Below are 27637 nucleotides of genomic sequence, written 5' to 3' on the forward strand. Positions count from 1 at the left end.
TTATGTTTGAGAAGCTTATTAAGTTACCCAGGCCTGTCTGGGCTTTGCTTTGTACCCAGGTTGGCCTGGGACTTGCTGTCTTCCTGCTTCAGTGTCTTGAGGAGCCTGTATCACCAATCTTAGCTGTTGGTAGTTACTAAATATCTTTTGTGGCTTGCACAGCAAACTGAAGGACAAAGAAGACTTATGTCCTTCAAGATTGAGGTCTTATGTCACTTTGTAGCCACTGGCTTGTCTCTGTGTGGAATTACAATAACAATAGAATCAGTGCTTGTATTTCCTTATTCATCGCTGGTAAATTTTACTTTCTTTCTTGCTATAATTTCTATAAATGGAAAATTAACCAATATTGGTGTCAGGCATAGAAGTTTAGGGAGAATGAGTAGCTACATTATTAGTAAGGCTATACGCGCAATTCTCCAAGGAAAATGGAGGTGCTGATATAATTAGTCCTATAATTAGACAGCAAGTAGAAGAGCGAGAAAGTCCCTCTGTGAGGAATGCCACAGGGCACTACGTTGCAGTGTGAATGAGTGGGAGCACAGGGTCCCTTATCTGAGATTCCAGCATTGGTAACCTACCACTTCTTTCTATATATCCTTCACCCACTAAATTTATGTTTTTATTTTCCCTTTCTTTTAGAAAGTATAGACTTAAAAAGAAGTGATATCTAGAAATTTGTGTATTACCAAGTAATTATTTGATTAGAAATTAAAAGAAAGCTTCTATTGTATTTCTGTGTCAGATTTTTGAGATGATTTCCATTATTTTGCAAGCTCAGTTAAGATTAAAAATGTTGTTCCACATTGATAAGTTAGTGTATGCTACTGATGCTAAGGAAACATCAGACTAGTATAAATACTTTCATGTGAACTGGCTCCAGCAGGGTTTTAAATATACCCTAGAATATACATTGAAGTATGCCTTGTGATTAAACAGTCATATATCATGAACCACTAATTCAACCTCTCGTACAATTCAAGGTATTAAAATACCATAAAAAGTTTTAGCCTTTGGTAATAAATGTTGCAAACATGGTGGTTAAACTAAATGTCTTACTTCTTGTTTCCATTCCCTCTTTCTTCCCCCCTTTTACTTTTGCTATCATTTAACATTTTTAATTGAAATAGATTTTGGTTAATTTTTTATTTGTTGTTATAGACATGTATATTCAGAATAATTTTTATTTCCTTTCTAGAAGAAATGGCAACATATCTTCGTTACGTACGAAGGCTAGATTTTTTTGAAAAGCCAGACTATGATTACTTAAGAAAGCTTTTTACTGACTTGTTTGATCGCAAAGGGTATATGTTTGATTATGAATATGACTGGATTGGTAAACAGTTGGTGAGTACTTTATGCTCTTCTCATAGATTATTTACAGTATTTTTAATAGTACAGAATGCTCAATGAAGATTGATGGCATTTTGTAAGGAGCTCCTTTTATTTCATGTTTGGGGACATTTCTTCTGGGGCACCATACTTGGAATTTTATATAAGTTCTATTACTGGATTTCCTGTTTTTTGTAAAAGGGTGTTGAGTTATTTTGGGTTTTCTGTCTTAATTTGCTTCTTGGTATCAAATATAATATTTTTATATAGTATTCTTTTTTTTTTTTTCTTTTTTCGGAGCTGGGGACTGAACCCAGGGCCTTGCGCCTGCTAGGCAAGTGCTCTACCACTGAGCTAGATCCCTAACCCCTTATATAGTATTCTTATGATATACTGTTGATATTTCTCTACAGTAACTTATTATGATAAAAGTTAAAAATTTTAACAGCTTCTCTGAATCAAGGTATTAAGTCCATGATTTTGTTATTTAAGAAATACTTCTTTAGTTTTGTAAACATGTATTTTACTTATTTATTAATTTTGGGCATAAGATTTATAAATACATTTTTATTTTTAATATGAGAAAGTAACTTTAAATTAATAAGAACTTTAGGAGACCCTTTAAACCAGTGGTTCTCATCCCGTAAGTCACTTTGGGGTCGAACAGTCCTTTCACAGGGCCACATGACCCTTTCACAGGGGTTGCATATCAGATATCCTGCATATCAAATATTTACATTAGGAATCATAACAGTGGCAACATTGCAGTTAGGACGTAACAGGGAAAATAATTTTATGGTTGGGGTCACCACAAGCTGAGGAGCTGTATTAGAGGGTTGTAGTATTATTAGGAAGGTTTAAAGCCACTGCTTTATTCACATAAAAGTTGATACACCAAAAGATGCTTAAATGTCTTGAAAATACTTGAAAATGTAGCTATGTTCCTTTTGTTTTACTCTGGTAGTTTTTATCAGTGTACTTGAAAATAATGTTCCTTCTTGAAGACTTAATTTAGCAATATCATTTATTGATTCATTGATTCACAGTTACTGAAAGTTTTAGATGGGAATTCTGAAGCCAGCCATTCCAGTAGTAATAGTTGTTTTTGTTTAGCCTACTCCTGTAGGTGCAGTTCAGCAAGACCCGGCTCTGTCATCGAACAGAGAAGCACACCAACACAGAGACAAGATACAGCAGTCTAAAAACCAGGTTTGGTGCCTTTATGGATATGAAATCTTTGAGTTACTTTCATTATTGACATGTGCATTTCTGTTCAGTGGGTAGCACACACATACAAGCATTGAAAGGACTCGTGTTGTCGGGGAACCTTCAGTTCTCACCATTAGTTTCAGATAATCATCAGTTCTTAATTGTATGAATTAGTCAAAACTGAGCCATTTGGTGTTTATGACTGGAAGTGTTAGAATTATAACAACATTTACTCTATATGTATAGTTAATTTAATAAGTTATTTATTAAATTTCTTCATTTAAAGTGTTTTTTTTTTAAATAAATGTGTGTTTAGAAATACAGAAGCAAAGAATCCAGTTTATAAGAAATGATTTAAACTGAGTTGACTGGGTGCAGTGTTCAGAGCTTACTTACCCCCGGAAGCAGACATACATGAAGTAATTTTGTTTCACCTTGTTTAAATTAATTTCTCCAGACTAGTTTTCTCACTATAAAATAGTGATAATACATGTCAACTTCTAGAATATAATATATTCTCAGTAATTCTAAACTCATGGCTGGTGTTGCTCTCTCACAATTTTTACAGTATATGCACAAATATCTACATTTTGAAGTAAACTGTACCAGTGAAATATATTAATAAAGTGCTATATACATTTACATATTTAATACAGAAAAGGCTGTTTATTTGTTTTTAAAGTAATCCTGCAGAGTAAAAGCACTTTTAGACAAATAATGGAATAAAGGCATTTTAAGAGTAGTGAGCAGGAGACACAGGAAGGACAGAGGAGGGAAGAGCAGAAAGGTTGGGTAGAGACAACAGAAAAGCAGAAGCTAAAAATCATGAAACATTTGTTTGAGGAATACCAGTTAAGTAGAGTGCTTGGAGTAGAGTGTGCGTTGAAGATTCAGCGTGAGATAGGGAAGGAGAGCGGAGAGCTCTTGTTTCCTGAGGGAGGGAAGGATAGCTCTGAGTCCTTCAGCACTGTTTCCTGTCCCTTTTTGCAATTTGCTTAAGAATTTTACTCTTTTCTAGAATCTGAGAGTGTCTAGAAATTCTTTGGTTTAGCCCTGTTATTCTGTCCTGCTTTTTATTCTGACTTCTTTTACCCTGTTCAGGTGATGATTTAAACAAAATAAAAACTAAAGGACAGAGTACCATTTACTAATACTTCACTACATTAAATAATACTACACTTATTTAACAGTATGGATGATAGCCAATTTAGAAAGATTTGGTTTTAAAGTTTGACAGAAATATTGGCACAATTAAAGTCTCACAAATTAATTTAACCATAAAATATAATTAGTTGATAGCTTGAATGATAAGATAACTATGTAAGTAGAGGGCTTAGAAGTTGAGACTCGATGTTTGTGTTTTCTAAACTAGAGTTTCTTTCTTGGGTGTTCCTGAAGATTGGTTCTCTCAAAATTTCTCTGTTCAAGCTGTTGTATAGTGTAGTAAGGGGAGCCTTTAATGTTGAGTTGGATCATAACTTAAGTACTTTTAGGCTTCTAACTTCTTATTTCAGACATAGTTAGTCATGTAAGCTTCCTGGTGGGGGTGGGAGAGTCTGTTTTATTTGTAGCATTAGAGAGGGAAGATTTTGTATGTGTGTATAATGTGTCAGTGAATCCTTTGGAATAGGGCTATGTATAGGATTTAAGACCTGAGTGCATGGTCTCCTCATTAAAGAAAAGTTATGTGCATAGAAAAATTCTTAAAAACCTGTGCCTCAGTGAACAGTATTTTATGACAGACCCTATGGTTCACAGTCCAAAAGAGGAAACATGAATTTTTTAAAAGCTCTGAACACTGTAGTGACTGCAGACAGAACAGTCGATGGTTGAAGTTTGGGGTAGCTACAGTTACATGTGAACTGTTAAGTCCACCCTCGTGTTTATACAGAAGGAACCACGTAGTTCTTTGTCATCAATTGCCAGTTGCCACAGCTGTCTGTCTCAACTTTAAGTTATTTCAGTGTCAGTTACAAATCCACTAATCTGACTATGCAGTCAGAGAGTGAGGAAAAGACAGAACCCTTATGGTGGTTTTCATGGCAAACTCCATGCCATGAGCTATGTAATTTTTACTCTACAGCTTAATTTAGGAAGCTTACCCCCATAGTGTTTAACCTGTGTCCTTCTACTTACATTTAACTTATGTTCCACAAAGGTTGCATGGCTTCTGTATACTGTAGGATACCTCTAGCCCAGCATAGTTGGCACTTGTGGCAAGATTTTGTGGAATTTGGTTGAAAAGGAGAAAAGAACATCTGAGACATTTGCAGTTAGTGTCAAAAGCTTGGTAGCATTGTTGAAGCTGGCTCTGCTGGAATCTTCACTGTGCTCTTTACTAGGCCTGTGGTCTTAGAGTGTTGAATGTCAGTGTCTTGGTCCATGAAATGAGGATGATTCTGTCTAACGTTACTAATCAGAACTGAGCTTTAAGACCTCTTCTGTTAGTGCTTTCTGCGTGTCCCTAAGATAGAGAAATGGACTGTTCTAAGTGCCTCTAGTAGAATTGCTAATAGCCTGTGTTATTACCATATAGATTTTTCAAGGCAGCTAAAAACATCCACAGTGTTCACTCTGCTTCATAAAAGAAGGTCCTTTAATTAGAACCAAATTGAAAAAAGAAATAAAGCAGCGAAGAGATTCATAACTGTGGGGTTGTCACCTTTAAAAATGTTTAATTCTTACAGTATTGGGGCATAGTGCTTTCCACTTTTCAGAGAGCTTTGCTGGCTTTTCCTATTATACTTACAGTGGAGACAGAATATAATGAAAGAGACACATTTCTTAGGATCTCAACATTTTAAGGATTTTTTTTTTCACATTGCTAAAAATAGCTCCTCATGGAAGAAGTAAGAAAACCCAGTGGCAGCCTTTGGTGCACACATGTCCGCTTTCCTTCTCAGGTTCTTGACGGATTTCATTTATGAACAGTGGAAAATATTCCACCAAAGGAAAAAAAGAGCACCAGAAAGCTTAGAATATTTGTAGTTAGTGTCTGTGGAATCTGTGATGGAGTGTGTGACTTCCCAAGTCCTTTTACTTCTAAAATATTATGGCTCTAACTTGCTTTTATTGCTGATCATTACTCAGTTCAACAATAAAAATTTATCTTTTATCTTCAGAGATAAATGACTGTATGTATTCTAACTTCAGAGTAGTAAGGTTATTCTAATTTTCCTTTTATACATGTTTTGTAAATTTTAAGGATGAGATGTTTAACATATTGGGTTTTTCTTCTTCCACGCATGCCATATGCATTAAATAAATGGCAGTCGGCAGACCACAGGGCAGCTTGGGACTCCCAGCAGGCAAATCCCCACCATTTGAGAGCTCACCTTGCAGCAGACAGACATGGTGGCTCGGTACAGGTATTTTCTGATTTTTGCATGAGTGATTCTTCCCCAGATTTATACAACTAACCTTTTTTTTTGAGCTGATGGCATGAAACTCTATCCTTATGAAAGCTTGTTGCCGAATTCTATCCATAACTCTCTTCCTTCATTATTTAACCAAAACCCAAAGATAACATGGTCCAGAAAGACCACCAGGGATTTCTACTACAATTTCACCTTGGTTTATTTTTGCAAGTACGTGTGGCAGTATTTAAGTCACACTGTGGCAAATGAGAAAAGGTGACCTGCAGTGGAGCGTGGTTGTTAAGTAAGAAGCTGAGTGTGTCTAGTCATGCTCTAAACAGTAGAGCATATACAGCCTCCCTCCCTCACTCTGCTTCCTTCGAATCCCACTCACATCTATCTGGACTTTCTCATCTGTACTACTTGGAAACATGGCCCTGTTTGGACTTACAGAAGTTGCTGCTGTGCTACACATTCACAAATACTCAGTAAGCTGTGCTTACTCATTTAAAGCACATTACTTAGGGTTTGCTTCTCTCTGTCACTTCCTCTTTGAGCAGATGGCTACTCTGCACTGTCCCAGCCTCGGAGCGTAACCACAGGTGTGATTGCAGAGGCAGGAAAGGCTGCAGCCTTGGAGGGTCTCTTTAAGACAGTCATCTAACCGCTACTGTAAAGTAACCATAACGTTACCTCAGTCTGCTTCAGTTTGAAATCCTTGTTTTAATTTTACTCCTCAGTATATTTCCGCTTGAATAATTTTCTTGTTTTATCAATTTTTATTTTAAATATATTATTAACTGAATCTATATTGAATGCTTTTTATTTAACTTCTAAAAGTAAGATCAAAATTAAGTCTGAACAGCTCTCTTGTTTGTCTTACCATTTCATTTTAGAGGTAAATTCTATAACCACCCACTTTTATATATAAAAGTCAGTGGATTTTTAGTAAGATACAGTAGAAATATTTGAATAGTTCTGTAAGTTTGGGAGTGGCAGACTTAGAGGCAAGAGTGCCTGAATTTATATCATTGGAAAAGCTGAGTGAGCAAAAGATGCTGAATTTGCATAAAATGCTTGTATGTAGTTTTACCTGTTTCTGAGTTCTCTTGTGTTGTGCTACATGTTTTGCTAGTGCTCAGGGAAACCTGTAGAGCTGAGGCTCTGATAGAAATCTCTTCTAACTAGCATCATTTCGAGTATGTTTACCTGTCCTCTTAATCACTACCTCCGGCATGGATTCATTGATGTTTTATCACTTTAATAGTTTGCACTCTATTTATTTTTCCCACAGAGTATTTGTACTTTTTTCCTTTCTCCAAAACTTTTCTGTCTGTAGAGACTCCATCCAGCTTCATCTGATACTCAGTGTGTGATCAATTTACCCATTAGAATTCTAGTAATAGGATGAACACACAGGGTAAAATAAGAAATTATGTTCATTCTGCTGACTCATGAATGTGTTTTCAGTCTTAAAGCAACTTAATACAGTGAACATTTTTTAAAGTTTACTAAGACCTCAAGTGTGGCAATGCCAGAATCTTACCCCATTGCAGAATAAAGACTGACTTTATTTACTTACCTCATTTGAAAATCATTTCATGCACTCCAAATTACTTGACTGCTGTGACTATATATACTTAGAATAAGGAGAGTGTAAGTTAAAACTAATAACAATGAAAAAAAGTACCTAAAAGCTAACTCCTATGATTATTACGTTGATCCTAAATACAGGTAGGAGAGGAAGTAATGTATTATGGCATTTTCATGGTTTTATAAATAAGGAAGTTGTGTAGAATTTTTGAAAGTTTGTTTTTGTTGTCCTTTCTTGGGGTTTAAATCGTGTGTCTGTGTGAGACCTTCTATAGGCTTTCCTAGCCCCTGACCCCCAGTCACTGAATTTTTTTCTGTGGAACAGTGAAACACTGTTAAACATTCTAGGCTATTTAGAGCTGATGGAATTTCTAGAAGGTTTTGGCTTCTTGTGACACTTCATAAGATAGCTCTTATTTCAGGTATGCTGTGCATGTAGTATATGTATATGTTCAAGAGTGTGTGCACATGTGCACATATGTAGATATCTTCACTTGCTTCCCACTTTTTTTGAAACAGGGTCTCTTCCCACAACCTATGGCCTACTGATTGGCTAGGCCGGCCGGCCAAGGAGCTATAGGGATCTGCTTGTCTGTACTTCACCGATGCTGCAGTCACACACGTTTACTGTCTGTATCTGTGTTTTGAGTATTAGGGAATCTGTCTGTGGATCTTCATGCTTGCATTCACTGTAGCCATTTCATTGACTGAGCCATATCCTTACCCCTCTGATGAGCTTTTTAAAAAAACTTTATTTTATGCACATTGCTGTTTTGCCTGCATGTCAGTCTGTGTGAAGGTGTCAGATAGATATTCGAGTTAGAGACAGTTGTGAGCTGCCATGTAGGCGCTGGGAACTGAATGTGGGTCCTCTGGAAGAATAGTCCCGTGCTCTTGACTGCTGAACCATCTCTCCAACCCTGATGAGGTTTTAATAGAAGCTTGAAACTTAAGCTCTTTGCCTCTTCTGAATAATAATAATCTAACAAACCAGATACACATGCTACCAAATTGATGTTATGGTTAAGAGTACAGTAGATTAGGTTCATATTTTGTGTCCTGGATTATTTATCAGTAAAAGGATATTAATGATATTTTTACTTCTTGGTTTTGCTTTGAAAATATTTTGCATATTAGATAAAAAAAACTGAGGTTTTTGAAGGACTAGCTAAGTAGAATCAAGTGCTTTTTGTAAATCAGTGCAACTGTATTTTCATTTCCTGAAAGTGAAGTATAAAGATATAGCTAAGAGAAAACATTTGTCAAATTCGATTTTTTTTCCTTTTTATATTCCTTTAGTGAAATAATAGAAAAAGATATGTAGCTATACATCTGATAAACTCTACTCGAAATTGAAGAATGGATTAGTATATCCAAAGATGTTATTTTGAGTCTTTTCTTACTTGTGTATGTTTTGGAGAGCCCCTGATGAATTTAGTGTACACATCTCTGTTAGCCCAGAGAATCATTGTAATGAATATGGATGGGAAAGAGACCCACCCATTCATATTTTGGCCTATTCATTATTCAGAAATACCTGAGTGATTCTTAGGAGCTAGGCCTTGTTCTGGGCTCTTAGAATGAAAAGAATGGAGAGCCAGAATAAAGTAGTCCAGTGGTAGGGGAGTATGTAGGAAAGTGTACCTAAAAATGACTGGATTATTGACTCGAATTTTCATGTAAAAAGTGCTATGAATACTAAAAAATCAGTAGCAGTTATTAGAAAAAGAAGGCAGTGGGGACCTGAAGTGTCCAGTGCATGAAGTTGTTGAAGAGAGGGATGCCTTAAGGAGTTGAATTCAGTCCATCTGGGTGTGTGAGAAGTAAAACCAAGAAACATGTGGGTTGTAAACTGTGAAGGGCATAATTGTCCTTGTTGTTCAGTTTGAATTTTATTCTGAAGATACTGGGGAAACAGAAAGAGGATTGTGTAAGACTGGTCGTGGTGGTGCATGCTTGTAACCCCAGCACCCAGAGGCAGAGGAGGGATCCCAGGAAAGCCGGGCAGCTAGACGAGCTGAAATCAGTGAGCTCTGGATTCATCAAGAGAACCCTTTCAACAAAGAAATTGGAGAGCAATAAAAGGTTCTGATGTAAACTTCTGGTCTTCATACATATAAAAAAACACACATACAATTATGCACACTACCCACACACATGCACTCATGCACATGTACACACATGTCCTTTGTTTATGTCTATCTCATTTTCCTTGTCTGTTCGTGTTGATGTGAATTTGTGATAGGTCCATGTGTTTGCTAGTAAACATGGATGTTCAGCTCTGTGTAGTGTCCTGGCCTGGGTGTTTGGGAATATACTGAGGAGTAGTACAGTTGGATGAGATGGTGATTTTGCTGTTTATTTTTGAAGTTCATCTTGATTTCTACAGCAACTGTACTACTTCACTGGCCCTCTAGAAGAGCATACCACTTCTCCTCCCACCGCTATCATTACTCTATTGCTGTCGAGTTTTTGTTTTCTTTTTCTTTTTTTAAGACAGGGTCTTACTATACAGCCTGTCAGCCTCAAACTCCCAGACATCTGCCTGCTTTTGCTTCCTAGTGCAGGGATGAAAGGAGTGTGCGTGCCCCTATGCCTGGTTACTTGGTTTTTTTATGCTGGCTGGGCCGATTCAAGATAAGAGGGAGTCTTCATTCCCTGTTCCCAGCCACCTAAGGGTCTTGGGTACTTTTTGTGCATTGACCAGTCATTTGTATTTCTTGTTTTCATAAAAGTATTAAATTAATTTGCCAATTTATTGCTTTGAATTTTGGTGTTTTAATTTTTTTAGGATTTTTTAATAGAATAGGTTAGATATTAACCTTCATTCAGATGTATAATTAACAAACTTTTTTTCCATAGATTCTCTTCATTTTGCCAATTTTCTTTTCTGTGCAGAAGTTTTCCAATTCCATGTAGTCTCCGCTGTCAGTTTTTGGAGTTTTTTCCAAAATATTCTCAGTGATGTAGGTGTCTTGAAATGTTTTCCATTTCTTGTGTAGCTTTAGGGCTCCAGGTTTCACATGAGGGCTTTAGTCCATTTTAATTGAGTGTTTTGCAGGAGGGTTGATAGGGATCTTGTCTTATTCTTCTCGTGCAGATACCCAGTTTCCAAGCACCTTTGCTGAGCAGGCTGTCTTTACTCCAGTGTGTGTTGTGGTTGTAACCACACTAGGTTTGTGTCTGGGCCTTTCATTGTGTTGCATTGGTTTGTGTGTCCGGTTCTGTGCCAGTACACTGCTGGTCTACTATTAAGGTCTGTAGTATAACTTGGCATCTGTATCCCCACCATTGCTCTTAATGCTTGTGATTGCTGTGGCCATTGGACGCCTTGTGCTTCCAGGTGAGTTTTAAGTTGTCTTCTAGTCCTGTGGGAAATGTCATTTAAATTTTGATAGGGATTACATTGAACTTGTAATATATTTGCTTGATAGCTATTTTCATAATATTGATTCTGTGAATTTATGATTATGGGAATTCTTTCTATTGTCTATATCTTCTTAAATTTCTCTTTTTAAAGTTTTAAATTTTTCATTGTCCCTCATGTTTTGCTCAGTTCTGGTATGAGGTATTTGTGCTTTGAAGCTCTTGTGAATGAAGTTTTGCTCCGATCTCTTTCAGCAAATGTGTTATTGGTGTAAAGGAGCTACTGCATATTGAGTATGGATTATGTACCCAGCTGCTTTGCTGAAATTGTTTAATAGGTGTTAAAGCTTTCTACTGGAATTCTTCAGGTCTTCTGAAGTATAGAACTCTGTTGTCAGCCAATGGGGATAGATTCTTCCTTTCCTGTTTGTATGCCTTTTATTTCTTTTTAATGCTGTATTGATCTAGCCAAAACTATAAGTACTGAATAGAATACCTTTCTATCTTTATGTCATTCGTGGTCCCATTTAATATAGCGTTTGTTTATAGCTTTTATGATGTTGAGGCCTGCTCCTTCTAGTCCTTTCATGGTGCTGAGGCCTGCTCCTTCTAGTCCTTTCCAGAGTTTTGGTTGAGGAGGTGCAGGACTTTGTTAGAGTCGTTTTCTACATCAGTGAGATCCTCATGTGATTTCCCCCCCAAGGATATTTACATGTAGCATTGCATTTATTCATATGTATATAGTAAATCCTCTGTAAGGAAGTAAATTTAATCATGAAGTATGATTCTTTTTAGTGGTTTTTTTTTTTTTTTTTTTCAATTCAAAAGCTTGAGAGTTTCTACATCCATGCTCATCAGGGAAAGTCAGGTCAGCTGAGGCGTTGCTCTTTCTGTTGTTTCTGTGCTGTTTTGCATAGGGTAATGACCAGAGTACATGGGGACTGGAGTTTCAGTTGGTTTTCTTCACCTGTTTCCTCCCTTAAATTTCACAGGACACTACATTCTTTTGGCCTTTTCTGTTCTGCAGTACCTTAGTGGACTGTGACTGACCTTAAGTGCGTTTCTATATCACGCCTGTTTTTTTAATTTCCTCTGTTACATCAGTGTATTTTGTTCCTCCTAAATGGTCCTGGGGTTGTTCTAACTAGGCTTCTCATTAGAAACCAGCTGAGACACACATAAGAGATAACCAGTGGACACAGCTCACAAGACAGAAACATGAAAAGGCACGGTATATCCAGGAGCCAATAAGTTAGTGAAAGAGTTGAAATGTCAAGCAAAGAATCCAAAAGTCTACTTCTAAAAACAACCAGTGATTCCTAGACGGCCAAGCCTCAATAAGAAAATTAATTCAGGATATAGAAACAAAAACCAGCAGCATCAAAGAGAAAGTGGACCACAAAAAATGTGTTTTATACACTCTGGGATGTCTAGATGTGTCTGTCTCCTTAGTGAGTTTCAAGTTGGAGGAGCAAGCACAGCATTCAGACCTATAACCAGACCAGACACGATCTTTCTATGTTTTCCTAGCTGCCCTGGACCCTCTAGGGTGTCCTTGAACCTACAGAGAACCAGCCTGCACTTCCCCTGTGTGTGTGCTGGGATTAGAAACAAGCTCCACCACGCCTGGCAGTCTCTACACCTTTAAAACCAACAGATTGGGAAAAGATCATTACCAATCCTACAACAGATAGAGGGCTTATATCCAAAATATACAAAGAACTCAAGAAGTTAGACCGGAGGGAGACAAATAACCCTATTAAAAAATGGGGTTCAGAGCTAATCAAAGAATTCACAGCTGAGGAATGCCGAATGGCAGAGAAACACCTAAAGAAATGTTCAACATCTTTAGTCATAAGGGAAGTGCAAATCAAAACAACCCTGAGATTTCACCTCACACCAGTGAGAATGGCTAAGATCAAAAACTCAGGTGACAGCAAATGCTGGCGAGGATGTGGAGAAAGAAGAACACTCCTCCATTGTTGGTGGGATTGCAGACTGGTACAACCATTCTGGAAATCAGTCTGGAGGTTCCTCAGAAAATTGGACATTGAACTACCTGAGGATCCAGCTATACCTCTCTTGGGCATATACCCAAAAGATGCCCCAACATATAAAAAAGACACGTGCTCCACTATGTTCATAGCAGCCTTATTTATAATAGCCAGAAGCTGGAAAGAACCCAGATGCCCTTCAACAGAGGAATGGATACAGAAAATGTGGTACATCTACACAATGGAATATTACTCAGCTATCAAAAACAATGCCTTTATGAAATTCATAGGCAAATGGATGGAACTGGAAAATATCATCCTGAGTGAGGTAACCCAATCACAGAAAAACACACATGGTATGCACTCATTGATAAGTGGCTATTAGCCCAAATGTTTGAATTACCCTAGATGCATAGAACACATGAAACTCAAGACGGATGATCAAAATGTGAATGCTTCACTCCTTCTTTAAAAGGGGAACAAGAATACCCTTGGCAGGGAATAGAGAGGCAAAGATTAAAACAGAGACAGAGAAGGAACACCCATTCAGAGCCTGCCCCACATGTGGCCCATACATATACAGCCACCCAATTAGACAAGATGGATGAAGCAAAGAAGTGCAGGCAGACAGGAGCTGGATGTAGATCTCTCCTGAGAGAGCCAGAATACAGCAAATACAGAGGCGAATGCCAGCAGTAAACCACTGAACTGAGAACGGGACCCCCGTTGAAGGAATCAGAGAAAGAACTGGAAGAGCTTGAAGGGGCTCGAGACCCCTTCTGAACAACAATGTCAAGCAACCAGAGCTTCCAGGGACTAAACCACTACCTAAAGACTATACATGGACTGACCCTGGACTCTGACCTCATAGGTAGCAATGAATAGCCTAGTTAGAGCACCAGTGGAAGGGGAAGCCCTGGGTCCTGCCAAGACTGAACCCCCAGTGAATGTGATTGTTGTGGGGAGGGCGGCAATGTGGGAAGGATGGGGAGGGGATCACCCATAGAGAAGGGAGGGGGAGGGGTTAGGGGGATACCGGGAAAGGGAATAACACTCGAAATGTAAATAAGAAATACTCAAGTTAATTAAAAAAAAAAAAAAAAAAAAAAAAAAACCCTGCCTGGCACTGCATTCTGCTGGAGGCTGCAGATGTCAGGCAGTCCAGCGGCAGGCACCGCACAGTTCTCAGTCCTGTGGTAGTGAGCCTTGGGGCACATACATGGTTCAGAGGCTGGCTTGTCAGCTGATGACTGGTTTGGGCTTCTTGGAATTCACAATAATTCATAAGTGATAGGTCAAGCTCTTAGTGATTAAAGGTGGGTTACTGCCCAAGCCGAGGAGGCTGCTGACTCTTTCTCTCCTTATGACTACCTGCTGTAATTATATCTTAGTTAACACTACATATGGCTGGTTCCAGGCTCCTGGGCCTATGATTGCTCCTTGTTATCAGGCTCCCAGGGTAATTTAGTCTTAAACACAAGGTTCCCTCTTAAGTTGTTACCTTGTCACAGCACGCTGAGGCACAGGGGGTGGCAGGAAGGACCTCTTCTATACTGATGGGGTTTGTTACACCAGAAGTGTGAGCTGTTTTCAGGGTGTGCTATGTGCTGGTTCTTTGGGTAGGATTGCTGGTTTCTTTTCAGCAAGGGCTCCTTGCTTAGCTTAAGATGGCACTTCCGTGCCTCCTCTTCCTTGGGATCTGTGTGGAAGCAGTGCAGGAGTTGTGTTCTTCTTCCCCTGGACCTTGCAGGAACTTTTCCCTCTATATCTGTATTTGCCATTGGACCTATCACTTTGTGATTTCAGTGTTTTTCCACCGTTTCTCTTGGGAATAGAATCTTAATTTTCTCTTCTTGACTCTCTTCTTCAGGGTGCCACAAAGAAGCAGTTTCAGTCTGTCATTTTACCCTGGAAGCTTAAACATTACTTTGATAAAGACTTGATTAAGGGGATAGGAGTATGAGTCAGAGACTATAAAAAAGTCTGTGTGTTAGCTTATGCCTGTAATCATAACACTTAGGAGGCAAAGGGAGGATTGCCCCAACTCCAAGGCCCACACTCTGGGTTACAAGTGTCTTTAAAGAACGTGCTGTAGCCGAGTTGCCTGACTGAGTAGTAGAGATGAGAGGAAGTAGAGTTTGGGTGGATCTGGGGGCCAGGAATGGAAGAGCGCTGTTGCCACCCCAGTCTGCTGTGCTTTTCCTTGGTCAGTCAGATCTCTAAAACTAGGTTTGAAATGTACCTGTCTTAACAGAGAATAGTGATACAATCCCACTGTAGCCGTGCTTTCGTCGTAGGACAGCTTCAGTTAGCTCGCTCATAGACTCAGTGATAGTTCGCACCTGTAAGCAAAAGGAAGAAGAAAAATATTGAAGATACTGGTGTGCTGAACGACCTCTTTTATAGTTGGAAAGCTTTTTATTTGAGCCTTATGAATGGTGTTCTTTGGGAACCTGAGCAAAGACAGTTATAAAATCACAAATCGTGCGAAAGAGAAGTGCAGTTAAGGAAAATGAAAATAATAGAAATTGCTATAATAGGCTGTTTGATTTCTTTGCATGTACATATAAATTCAAATATAGATAGTACTGATACTAAACTCATGTAAGCAGAAGTATCTTGCAGTGTTAGCGAATATGCATGGTCTGATGTGGGAAGAGTAATTTCACTTTGGAGACAGTTTTCCATTATGCTAATTGTGTATAGTGCTTTACTCAAAACATTTCTAAAACAAGTCTCAGTTTTCTGTGTCAGATCGTTAATAATGCACACTTGATAATGAGGAACAAAGTCCATAATTCCATCTTTTCTGCATAGGTTTCTGGGGTGCTGACATCTGCAAAAAAGCATTTGTAGAAGGATGTACTGATTGTTTCTGTTATGTAAATAATTCCATGTTCATTAGCTTAGGAAGTTTCCTGGTGAGCCGCATTGGTGTGAATCAGTGTGACTCATTTATTGTAATCTCCTATTTTAATAACATTTTTGATAACTTCTCCAAAGATTTGAATGCTCAGAAAAAAATGTGATACAATTAATGCATCTGTTAGTGAAAGTTGGAAATCTTCCTAATCTTGTTGAAAAACAATGAAAACTAGTTATGTCAAATCAGACCTGTGGTCCACAGAATGCCAGTTTTACTGTGGGTTATCTTTTAGAATGCAAAGTATCAATTATGCTCTAGTTATAGTTTTAAGTATGCAGTAATTTATTGTTTACTGGCTCTTTTATAACCTCTAAAGCACATTATGTTAACTATCTCATGTAACAGTGTGGTCTTTAATTAGTGAGTGCCTTAGAGAAAGAGTTTATGTTTGTACGTGTTTTAGTATTTCTGATATATTTATTGGTTAGATGTCTATCTGGTTCATTGATATTGTGAACCCATGATGTTATAATAAGTAGCCTTATCATTTTTTTATATTTGGAAAGTATGTGTTTGGATTTGAAAATACGTGCCTATGAGCTGGGCATGGAGGAGCCAGCACCTGGGGGCAGAGAGAGCCTGGACTGCATGGCAGATCCCTTTCCAGCCACTTGCCGCCCTCCCCACTGATAGATACTTGCTGACAAAGGGGCTGCGGCTTTGAGACTCATCCGTCTGATCTGACTCTGGGTGGCTGGTTTTCCAAGTTGCTTGTAGGTTCTCTGCTGTCCCTTTGAAACTTAGTAGTAAAAATATAGTCCATTTAGTTTCTTAAAATACTGTGATAAGAGGGTTTTTTTTTGTCCCAAAGTTAGAATGTCAAAGCAAATGTCTTTAAGCATAGTAACAGTAAACTATAAGACATCTGATTATATTCCGAAATGCCAAACTTCAGATTATCTGTCATTTTTATAAACTTTGCTGAGAAGTCAGCCTGAAGAACCCTGATATTTAGTCTTCCAGTTTAGTTAAAAGTCTAGAAATGTCAGCTGAATAGACCCAATCTTTAGAATTTGATTTGTAAAATTAAAAAAAAAAAAGTGTTTGCTTAGGTGATTGACTTGAGCTTGTCTATAACATTTTGCCCTCATTTCTGCTTTGCAAAGTACCTCTGCAAAGGGCTGGCTGAGAGTGGTCATGGCCCCCACTCCTCGATCTGTGGTTATATGTACTCAACTCCTGTTTCATGGTCGAGGACACAGAGATTAGCAGATGAGGGCGTCCATCTCATGCTTGCACAGTTCACAGTGCTATAGCCAGTTTTGGGTGTGGACCATCTTAATATAAAGTGATTAGCTGATGCCAACAGATGCAGAAATATGTAGGAAAATGGGGGGGGGGATGAGTTAAGCTTACAGAATATAGGTTTTTAGATTCACCAGCTGTTTTTAAGGAAATCCTCAGTTTGAAAGTAAACACAGAAAAGATGGAGTTAGGATAAGGAGTAAATGAGTGGAAGAAGTTTAGGACTAAGAAGGGTGGGTGTGAGTCTTTTCACGTTTAGAAGTACTAAGAAAGAAGAAATAGGGCGATTAAATACATTTATAGGACCTTTGATAATTTAGGAATTTTGTTTTTTTTTTTTTAATCTTTAAAGTCTTAAATGGCAATATTTACTTACTCTGACAAATAGAGTACTTCTGTGTCCGGCATATCAGAGAGCAAGAGATGAGATTCTTGCTCTTATGAAACAGTTTTAATGGATACAGAATATTAAGAACACAGTAGATAAATCAGGAAGTAAAAACATCAAAACAAAACCAAAAATGCATCATGAAGTAAGATGTTAAGTCTTTAAATCTAGTGCTTAGAAAAGAGGCGGGCAGATCTCTGTGAGGTCAGATTCCAGGATAGCCAGGGCCAAACCATGTCTCAAAAATAAAAACAAATAAATAAAAGTCAACACAGATAACTTATACAGAGAATCAAAAATAAAGTACAACATAAAGACTCTTTCTGCATGGACAGACTGATAGAAAACACCTGTCATAGAGATGTTTTCTAGGAATCTCAAAAGACAGCCTGTAAGTAAGAGCAGTCCTAGCCAGTGGCAGTGGATAATGCCAAGGCCTGAAGCTTGGTCTCTTAGGAGCTGGTGAGCTAAGGGGATGGTAATAAGAGATCAGTGAGCTAGGGCAGACATTAAGTTATATGGGAAATTAGCATGTGGGGTGAGGAATAGAGCTTTTTATTAAGTTAAGTGAGAAGCCAGGAGTTGGATTTTCAGAAGGGAATTATCACAGCTAGGTTTATACCTGGAAAGGAGTACTCTGGTTGCTGTGTGGATAATGTATTTTATTTGCAATACAAGTCAAAGCACATAGCTGTTTGTTGACAGGTTTTTGCTCTTGAGAGATGTCATGTTTTTGCACTGGAGTCACAGTGGAGATAGTAAGAAACTGATTAGATAGGGTGTGTATGTGGGGGAATATCTCAGGACTTCCTCACACATTGGATGTGGGGTCTAAGCAACTAGGTGAATGGATGGTACTCTTGTTCCCTCCGTAAAGTGGACAGTGTGAGGTGGAAGTTTCAGAGATTACAGACTGAAGGAGGATGGTCATGTGCACTGTGGCAAAAAAGGTAGTGCACCAGAGTAACTATGGACACCTTGGGTAGGAGTTACTTTCTAGAAAGCAGCAGAAAATAGAAGTCAGAAGATGGAGAAGAAGACAAGCACATGATCTACTAATTGTTTATGTTCCTCATATTAACTTTATAACTTAAATGCCTTAACTTTACTAAGTATATATGGTTATGTGTGTATATATGTGTTTGATATATAAATATCCTGTCCCTTTATTAACCAGGTTGTAAGTTCTACAAATGGAGAGCTAAACACGGATGACCCCACGGCGGGACGGTCAAATGCACCCATTACAGCCCCTACGGAAGTAGAAGTGATGGATGAAACCAAGTACGGGTTTGTTTGTTCATTTGTTTTGGGGTTTCTTTTTTTTTTTTTTTTTTTTTGCTTATTTTAGTAATTTTTTTGGCTCATAACTTTGCAAGTTTCAACTTTATAGTTACATACAATTATTCTATATTTCCCCCCTGTAGAGAATAGAGTACACAAAAGAAGTGATTTAATTGATTATCTTAGTAACTATTGAAAGTAGTACTACTTTAGGAAATACATTTTTAGTACAAAAATAGTTATTTAGAAACTGCTCAAATTTTTATGTAAAATTAATAGAGTACGCCTAGCTTTTGGTCGTTAGGGACATTGCATGGGCATCGCTGCAGCACTGCTTTTCTGTAAGTGCGAGTCCTCGGCCTTGCAGGACGCTGCGCGTTTAATGTTACTTTAAGGTTAGTTTTTAGGAGGTAGCCTGTAGTAATGGTGCTTGGGAAAACAATGTGATCGTTTAATCATGGCTGTGTTTGATGACTTCTCTCTCTCCCTCTCTCCCTTTCCTTTGTTTTCTGTGTAGCTGCCAGAAAGTACTGAACATGTGGTGAGTTCTCGAGTGCAGGCAGGCAGACATAGCTCCACTGACTAACTTCAAGATCTAACGCCATTCAGTACAATTAAACCAAAGTTTATTTAGAGATTACAATTGGTAAAACCAAACGAATTGATAACGGTAACCTTAGCTCTTGAGAGCAAGAAGTACTTGTTGAGGAGCTGTTTTGCCTGCTGCCGCTTTTCGCTCTAAGTGACGTAGTTTGGGGCGCTCCTTCGCTGCACAGAGAATGCCACCCTGCTTCTGCTTGCCATTCATTTTGTAGCATGGACGTTTTGTTACTTCTTAAGTAGAAGGCTGAGTTTTTGAGTTAAACTTTATATTTTCCTATTTTCAACTTCTGAATACATATTCTTTCCCCCTACCATATCACTAAATCTTATTTCATTTACTAACCAGTACGTTAAAAGGCCTCTAATAGTTCTTAACAATATTCTTCCTGGGAGAAATGATACTAAATTTTATATATTTTCTGATATTTGCCTTCAAGTGGAATTCTGTGTTTAGATGTCTCCCTCAATCTCAGTACAGGTTTTGAGTCAGTTCTGTGGTGAACTAAAGCCTTAGATGAGTCAGTTTTAAAGCCTGTCAGTCATCTTCCTTTACTACATCCTTAAAAAAACTGAGAAACTGCTGAGGATACTTCTTTTTACCAAGAAGTGATCCATTTCAGTTTCATTTTAGAGTTGATTGCTGGTGTGACAAAATTTAGTATATTTAAGACAAAATTAGTTTGCTAGTTATTAAATAAAATAGTTTGCTTGTTATTAAATAGAAAAACTAACTGTAATGGCTTATGTTTGTGCATGTAAGACACAGTGCTAAGGACAGTTCTTCTGTAGATGGCAGTGTAGCAAGTCTGCACATGCCGTTGCGGTTGGGTTAGCTGTGTGCTTGTGCTCCTCTGGGTGGTACTTTGTTAGGCTTGTTTCTTTCCCTAAAATGCTGCTATTAATACCCATCCCGTAGGGAAATGAGAAAAAGAGCGGCTGTGGAGAGGCTCAGAGTTTGTCTCTAATGTACCACACCTCTTTGTCCTTCATCACTGGCTACCTTTCGTGCTCTTCACAGAACAAGACTTCTTCCAGCACTGCTCCACGGGCATTGTTAAACCTGCCGTCTGTGTTCACATCCTTTTAGAGACTGACTTTATATGTTCATTCAGTAGTTAACACTGCTGAGGTTTTCGACATCTCTGATTCACAAACTAGCAGGAGAGACTGTAGTTGCATTAGTAGATCTTAGTATATACAAGGTAAAGCTTCCAGTCTGTAGAGAGTAATCAGAGAATGCTTTGTACATGCGGCTTTCAAGAATGACATGGTTCACTTAGTTATGAAGTCTTTGGGTGTGTGTGCAGATATTCTGGCTTTTCTCTAGAGCCTTGGAGAACAAGAATGAAGAACATAATGGGACTGCTGGAGGATTTTGTCACCTCCTTTTTTTTCCCAACCCCCATTTAAACCTGACACTGTATATTTTACTACAGTCTTGTTAATCTGCTTCTCAGCTTCCTGATACATCTCTCACATCATTGATGACTCTCTCGATGTATTGGAAACTAGGCCTTTAGATCCCAGTGATTAAAGTAGGAAACCACAGTAAATTATTACTAAATCATTCTCTAAAGCAATTTACCATAATGAAACAAATTCTATCATAAAAAGAGGTGACAGGAACAGAATAATGCCATCTATTACATAGCTCCACTTACATGAACTGTGAACAGGGTGGCAGGAAAGGACAGAAACTACAGTAGTTGTTGTCTGTGGCAGAAGAAAACGGGGGTACTGTTGAGAGACAGCAGGGCTCCTTTAAGGAATGAAGAGGCTCTGAAGTTAGGTTGTGGTGATGTTTATACAATTCTGTGAATACTCATCTCTGCTTTGTACACATCATGAGGACACATTTTATGACGTGTGAATTATAGCCAAATAAAGTAGTTGTTAAAAGATAGTGGGGGTTGGGGATTTAGCTTAGTGGTAGAGCGCTTGCCTAGGAAGCGCAAGGCCCTGGGTTTGGTCCCCAGCTCCGAAAAAAAGAACCAAAAAAAAAAAAAAAAAAAAAAAGATAGTGACCTATGAGTTCAGGAAAACTTTGTTCTAGTTGGTTGCAAGAACCCACTGAACTTCTTTTCATTAAAGCTCTCAGTTAGAACTCTCTTTATACATTTTTTTGCCTTTTAATCAGATTATTTTTAGCATTTCTATAACACATTGTTCATATCTTCTGAGACTAGGGAATATGAACAGAACTAATTTTGCTAGATTGTATTCTAATATTTACTGGAGAAAATATTGTATCTTTGATTGAAGATAATTTCAAAGCTTACATACACCATTAGATGATGTTTTGGGTCCTAGATATGTAAGGCTTTGTGTGTGCTTGTGCATGTACATGTGTGTTTGTGTAGGGGTGTTCAATCTAGAGCTTTGTACATGTAAAGCAGGTGCCTTATCACTGAGCTGTACCTCAGCCACCACAACCACTGTAGAAGAGAGCAAAGGGCTTATAAAGGGATAAAAGACTGTGGTATGCACACAGAGTGGAACATCAGTGCTTCCCCTCGGTCCCTGTTGCCTCCCTCTCCTGCTTTTCCCTGAGAGAGGGAGTAAGAGGATCATGGAAACAGCTTAGGGACTAAAGAGCTGTGTGGCCTCAGTAGGTAACCAGTGAAGAACCAGTGAGGAAGTTGATGAGCAAGAGGGCGTGGCTGTACTCACGACAGATTGTCAAGTAGAGACTCAGACTGTGAATTCAGGCTAGCTTGAGCTCTTTCCTCTTCTTGATGGGATTAGAGGTGTGATCAGCTTAAGAGGAAACTTTGGTGAAAAGCAGTGGTATAGGCAAGGTGAAAATTTTCTGAACTAAGCCAGCTTGAAAAGGTGAGAAGGTTGCATCTCTTTAGACAGATTAATTGCAAGTGGGTAGAGAGGAAGACGTAGGATTATAGGTAGCTACATGAAGGAGTTACATACATAGCTCTTGCCTAACTGAGAAATCCGAAGAAAAGGAATTTCACATAAAGTATTAATTTTAAGGTAAATACTTCTTAGTTGTCATAAAAGGCACTTTTCTACGTGCTCATTAAGCCAGGGCGGGAGAGCCGGCATCTGAAGTCCTCAGTGGGTGGCACAGACTGGATGCAGGCAGAGTCTTCAGCAAAGGCGATGCTGGAGAATCGTAGTAGAAGGGATAGGGAAGACCCTCAGATCCAGTCAGGAAACATGCTTCAGATGGACAGAGGAAAGTGTGCTGGAGAAGAGGAACTTCTCAGTGATGAGGGCAGAGAGTGAAGTGAATTGGAGGTGTGATGTGACTATCAAAGCCAAGACTCACTGATTAACATCTAAAGCGTGCGGTCCAGATCAGTTTTCTCCAGAAAGGCCTCATAGTGGAACTGAGATACTCATTCTCTCGGCCACGGTAGATTCGTGCCCCGTGGATAAGAACTCCAGCTTTAGAACAGACCTGTAGTTGTAAGTAGAGCCTACTGTGGGATTCAGTTGTGTGGATGAGGATATCCTTCAGTGTGTACTAAACAAGTAGCAACTTTCGCTCATTTGATGGGCTAGCTCTGTGTGAGCTATCGCATAGCTTCGTTAGTGTCGGGGAGACTACAGCAAACAACCATTGTAACATAGTAAGTGCACAGAAATGACAGGGTCGTGAGAGCAGCTCTGTTTCAGATTGAGTACTTAGACAAGATAATAAGATGACAATTTCTTAATCAGCAAGACTATGGATCAACTGGTTTTGAAGTGACTTTGATCTTTACAACTAGCAGGAGGTTAGCATTTCACTTTGCTCCTTTAATGCACTGCTTTGTGGGCAGATGCATTTATAGAACATGCATCAATGGTGCCCTCTGGTGGTAGTTGCTTTAACAGTATGTCATCCTATTTAGTGGGATTTATTCTAAAAGTTACATTGTTTTTGAACTGAAAGGACCTGTGCAGTTAGAATTCATTTTAAATCTGTATTTAGTTTCAAATAAATGCTTGGGCACCTTATTCAAGAAAGGTTATTTAACAAATGAAAAGAGCTTCGCTTTCATAACTAAAAGCAAAACCAAAGAAAGCGGTGTGAACACAGCAGCATAGACAAGCTGGCAGCCTGTTTATCAAGACCTGTGCTGACTGCATTTCCCTCCAGAAAGGCTGGTATAGTTTAAAGTGGCTCTTTAGAAAGGGTTTGAAGGAATGTACTATGGAGCTTAAAATGACATAATAATAGATAGGAATATTTAATACCATTAGCATGACCTTTATATTAAACAACGCTGAAGTTTCATTGAAATATCACTAGAGTCTTTAATATTGTAAATATTTGGTCTATTTCTTTTAAATAACATTTTTTTTTCATTTTAGCTTTTACCCTGTGGGTGTTGTCCAGATTTACTTGAATAATATTTTATCCCCCTCCAGTTGAAACAGGGTCTCACACAGTCCAGACTGAACCCGAACTCTTTTTGGAGGGTGCCCTTGAGCCGCCTCGTTCTTGTTTCTCCTTCCTGACCAGCTGAAGTGGCTCTGAGCATTGGCTCAGGGCTCTGCCCACCAAGCACATTCCTTTTACGTCTCTCCTTCTGATAGTTTATACATCTGAAACTTGAGAAAGTGTTAGTTCCGTGTAGTTGAAAGTAAATGTGGCTGTTTTTTAAACTCCTGAAACAATGCATTGTATTAGCCCTTGCTTGACGGCAGCGGCTCTGATTTAGGCCCCTAAGTATTTCGCCATTCACAGACATACACACTCTCACACTCATTGCTGTTTATTCCGGTTACCTCAGTAAGATAAAGTCATATCTAGATACATTTAACCTAGGAAAAAGGACAAGGATTAAATAGTGTTTGAGTTTGTTTTTTAAAAACTATGTATTTAAAATAAGTTTTCAATACATAGTTTTTGAATATTAACATGGACATGCCTTGGCTCTATGATTTTAAAGGTTAAGTATAAAATTAGTTTGATCAAAATTGAACAACTTATACTAGGCTTTGACTCTTAAAATGATTTTTTTAAAAAAGGCAAATGGCTCAAGAGTTCCTCGTCATCCTCAGCTACAGAGTGAGCTTGAGGCCAGTCCGCACCGTCTTAGAGTCTGTCCTAAAAACGGGCAGAGTAAGTTCTAGTCTTAGCTATACTTAGTCTGTTTCCTCTTTCTGCTTCATAAACATGGTAGGATATACTTGAACGATGTTGGTTTTTTGTTTTGTTTTAGAATCTAAACTGATTTGTACTAAAACAAAATCCCTAGTAATAAGGTCATTATTCTTCTGCAACAGTGGCTTTAGGAACCATAACTACTAGAGAGAAAGAAAGGGAGAAACTATACAGGTGAGCTCTATACAGGCAGGGCCCCCGAGACCCTTAGTTGTCCTGAGGGAAATGAGGCAGGTCAGTGGAGAGTCAGCACTTCAGTTCTTAGAGCAGAGTCTTTGGACTTACTGGCCCCGTTAGTGTTGCACAGAATGTCCTGCTGTCCGCAGAAGGCATGCTGGTAGGAATAGTCACAGGAACTGTCATGGGAACTGCCATGGTCACTAATACCCACGCTTCGCTGGTTGTTCACTGTCTCTCCTGCACGAGCCTGTTGCATTCTCTCACCTTCTCGAGTGCTGTGATAGTTCGACCTTGAGGAACTTTGGTGCGTTTGTAGTGACGGAATGTTTCCTTCATCTGCAGGTGCTGCTGCTTTTTCAAACGAAGGAAAAGGAAAACCATACAACGTCACAAGTGACTGGACACAGACAGAGCCTGGGGAGTTACTTACATGTTTATATGCTGTCTCGTGATTAAAATCATCTCTAGAGTGACCACATATATTTTCAAGGACTCACTCTTGAAACAAAAAAGTCATACTTTCATATTTCATTTTGTGGTTGTCTTATATTCATTCCCCCACCCCTAATTTAACTTTATGGAAGCTTTAAAATCTTGTCAGAACATGAGTGCTTTGCCCATCCTTGAATGGAATGGACCAATGAAGTGTATTGATGAACACAGTTCCATAGGAAAACAATACAGGTGTCCAAATGTCAATTAATTGTACCTAATTTGATTTCTTTATGTCTTCTATAAAAGCATAATCAAACAGGAATTTTCCTCCCACTGGATACTGAAGCAGAGAAAACAGTTGCCCAAATATTAAAAACAACTTTTTTGAACAGTTCCTGTTTTGTGACATCTGCATTGATTTCAGTATGACCGATGGTACTGTTATTCATGAATCATATTGGCCTTCTCTTTGTGAAATCATGGTACAGTCACTGCCCAGAGGTACTGAGGAAAAAGTACTATGGGATTGGCAAACTGTGGCGGTCAATAAGTCGGCAGTGTTGGAAATATGAGCTCGGCTTCTGTGGCGCCACTGTGTGAGGTGCAGCTGCAGACGAAGAAGCGCCAGGAGCATTTGCTTAATGTCACTCTGCTTCCAGATGATAATACATGATAGATGGCGAGAACTGAGTACTGGAGAAGTAATGTGTGTTAGAGTTTAAAAACACACTGAGGAAAGGATGACAATGTGAACTTCTTTTCAGTGTGTAAGGCTGGAGCCCCTTAAGAGCCTACTTACTGCTCATGGCCACATTTCTCTCAGAAGCAGAAACCCGAGGACGTGCCATACAGTGGTGGCTGCCTGTTATGTTGTTCTTCAATTAAAGAAAAGAATCATACTCCCAGCAATAAACACTGGGCCACTCTGCTGCCCTCTGTGCACACGAGTCTCTTGTATTCAGCTTGGCTAGGTCTCTGGAATTCCCTGTCTTGAGCACAATGTCCATGATTGGAGAATATTCTGGAGAGAGGGTGGGCAGGGTGCTTTGCCTCCATAGCTTTCACAGTGCCTGCATATGAACAGCGTAACAGTTCTGTTGTTAGCCAAGTCCATTCCACTTCGCAAGCCTGCTTTGTAAGGACGTAAGGACACAGGCATACTTCTTGTCTCATGCTGTCAGCCGGGTTGTCGGGAGCTACAGACTGGCTAGAAAGATGCTGTGACCATGTCACACACTCATCTTTACTTAGGAAGTTGTCGCTCCTGCCACGCTCTCTCCTCTGTCCTACTTGTGAGCCTTCAGGTGTGCTTATTTATTTTTTTGTTTGTCTCAAGGTAACATTTAAAATATGTATTAAAGGAAAGGAATCCACATTTTTTTACTTCATTATTGAATTTACAGGTATTTAATTGTATTTTGTAATTTATTTTTCTTATTAGCCAAAAGTTCAATGTGTTGCTTTGATAAATTGGGCACCCACATGAACACCCCAGATCAGGACGTTGTTCATCTTTCTTCTTGATTTCGAAGACCTACACTCAACTGAGAAAACCTTCGCTGTATAATCTGATCAACAGTTTCCATTCATTTGTACACTGTCATGATATCTGAACTGCAGGAGTTAAATACTGAGTTTTATTTTGTTTGCTTTGAGCAAGGTAGATGGATATTCTGGCCATTTATAATGTGAAACCACTTCTTTACAGTATTTGACCAAATTTGTGTGTCTATGATATTTGTAAATACATGCGATATCTGTATTTCTTATCATAAACCTATTTAGTTTTATTCTCAGTAGGGTTTTTTGGACTGTACAGTGTTTATATGATCTGAACTCCTTATACATAAGAAGGTGTGTATATTAATCCAATTATGGACTTAAATATTTTAAAGTATGAATACCCTTATTTGCTGCAAAGGCCAGTGTGTAGACATTTGCTTTTTAGCAATATTTTTAAGTGCTCCATTTTAGTGCCAGAGAATAAGTCTTTGGCACAGACTGGTCAGTAATAGGTAATGCAGGTATGTTCAGGTTAAGCCAACGATGTTTTGCATTTTTATGCTTCTTTTCTGTCAACACTAATGAAATCAACATTGCCTGAATGTCTGAATACTGAAACACAGCCCTGTTTAAAAGTATGTAACTGAAAAAGAAATAAATAAAGGTAGTTTTTTTAAACTCGCTCTTTCCCCTTTCCTCTAACCATGAGTGAACTAATGTTATTCAGTGCTGCACAGAGCTTTGGAAATTAACTTCCCTTGGTTTACCACTTACTCTGAGAGCAGAGGAAGCTGCTTTGTCACTTTGTTTCTCTCTGCTCCATTGGAGAACAGTGGTAAGGAGCTAAGCTTGCCTTGTTTTCATTTTTTAATTTTTTTTGAGTTACTTAATAGAGCAATTAGTTAAGGCTGTCTTCTAATAACTTAAGGGAATAAACAATGATTTAATTTCTGTTTTGAAAGCAGTCATGCTATTCATGAAAGTTCACTGTTAATTAATTTTAAGTGAATAAAGTCATTTTAGATGAGGAACATAAATATATTTGCAATAGTAATTTGACTTCTCATTACGGTAGGTCCTTTAAGCGTTTTACCAAATGGTGTTAATGGA

General features: G+C 38.6%; 1 protein-coding gene across 22 annotated transcripts in view; it reads left to right on the plus strand.

The window, feature by feature from the left end:
- The window catches only part of Csnk1g3 (casein kinase 1, gamma 3), an 86990-nt gene extending 59785 nt beyond the window's left edge, over positions 1-27205 (plus strand). For 5 of the 22 annotated variants that reach the window (XM_063277547.1, XM_063277549.1, XM_063277548.1 and 2 more), the window contains 6 exons: positions 1199-1347; positions 2446-2541; positions 5814-5909; positions 18587-18693; positions 19211-19234; positions 24932-27205. In XM_063277547.1, coding sequence (XP_063133617.1) covers positions 1199-1347; positions 2446-2541; positions 5814-5909; positions 18587-18693; positions 19211-19234; positions 24932-24986 — 527 coding nt within the window. In that variant the 3' untranslated portion in view covers positions 24987-27205. Of the gene's footprint in view, positions 1-1198; positions 1348-2445; positions 2542-5813; positions 5910-18586; positions 18700-19210; positions 19235-24931 lie in introns of all 22 variants that reach the window. The other 17 variants (NM_001393750.1, XM_063277560.1, XM_063277561.1 and 14 more) reach the window with 13 other exon arrangements.
- The last annotated feature ends 432 nt before the right edge of the window (positions 27206-27637 follow it).

Source organism: Rattus norvegicus, chromosome 18 (assembly GCF_036323735.1).
Source record: "Rattus norvegicus strain BN/NHsdMcwi chromosome 18, GRCr8, whole genome shotgun sequence".
In the NCBI taxonomy this organism is placed as follows: Eukaryota; Metazoa; Chordata; class Mammalia; order Rodentia; family Muridae; genus Rattus; species Rattus norvegicus.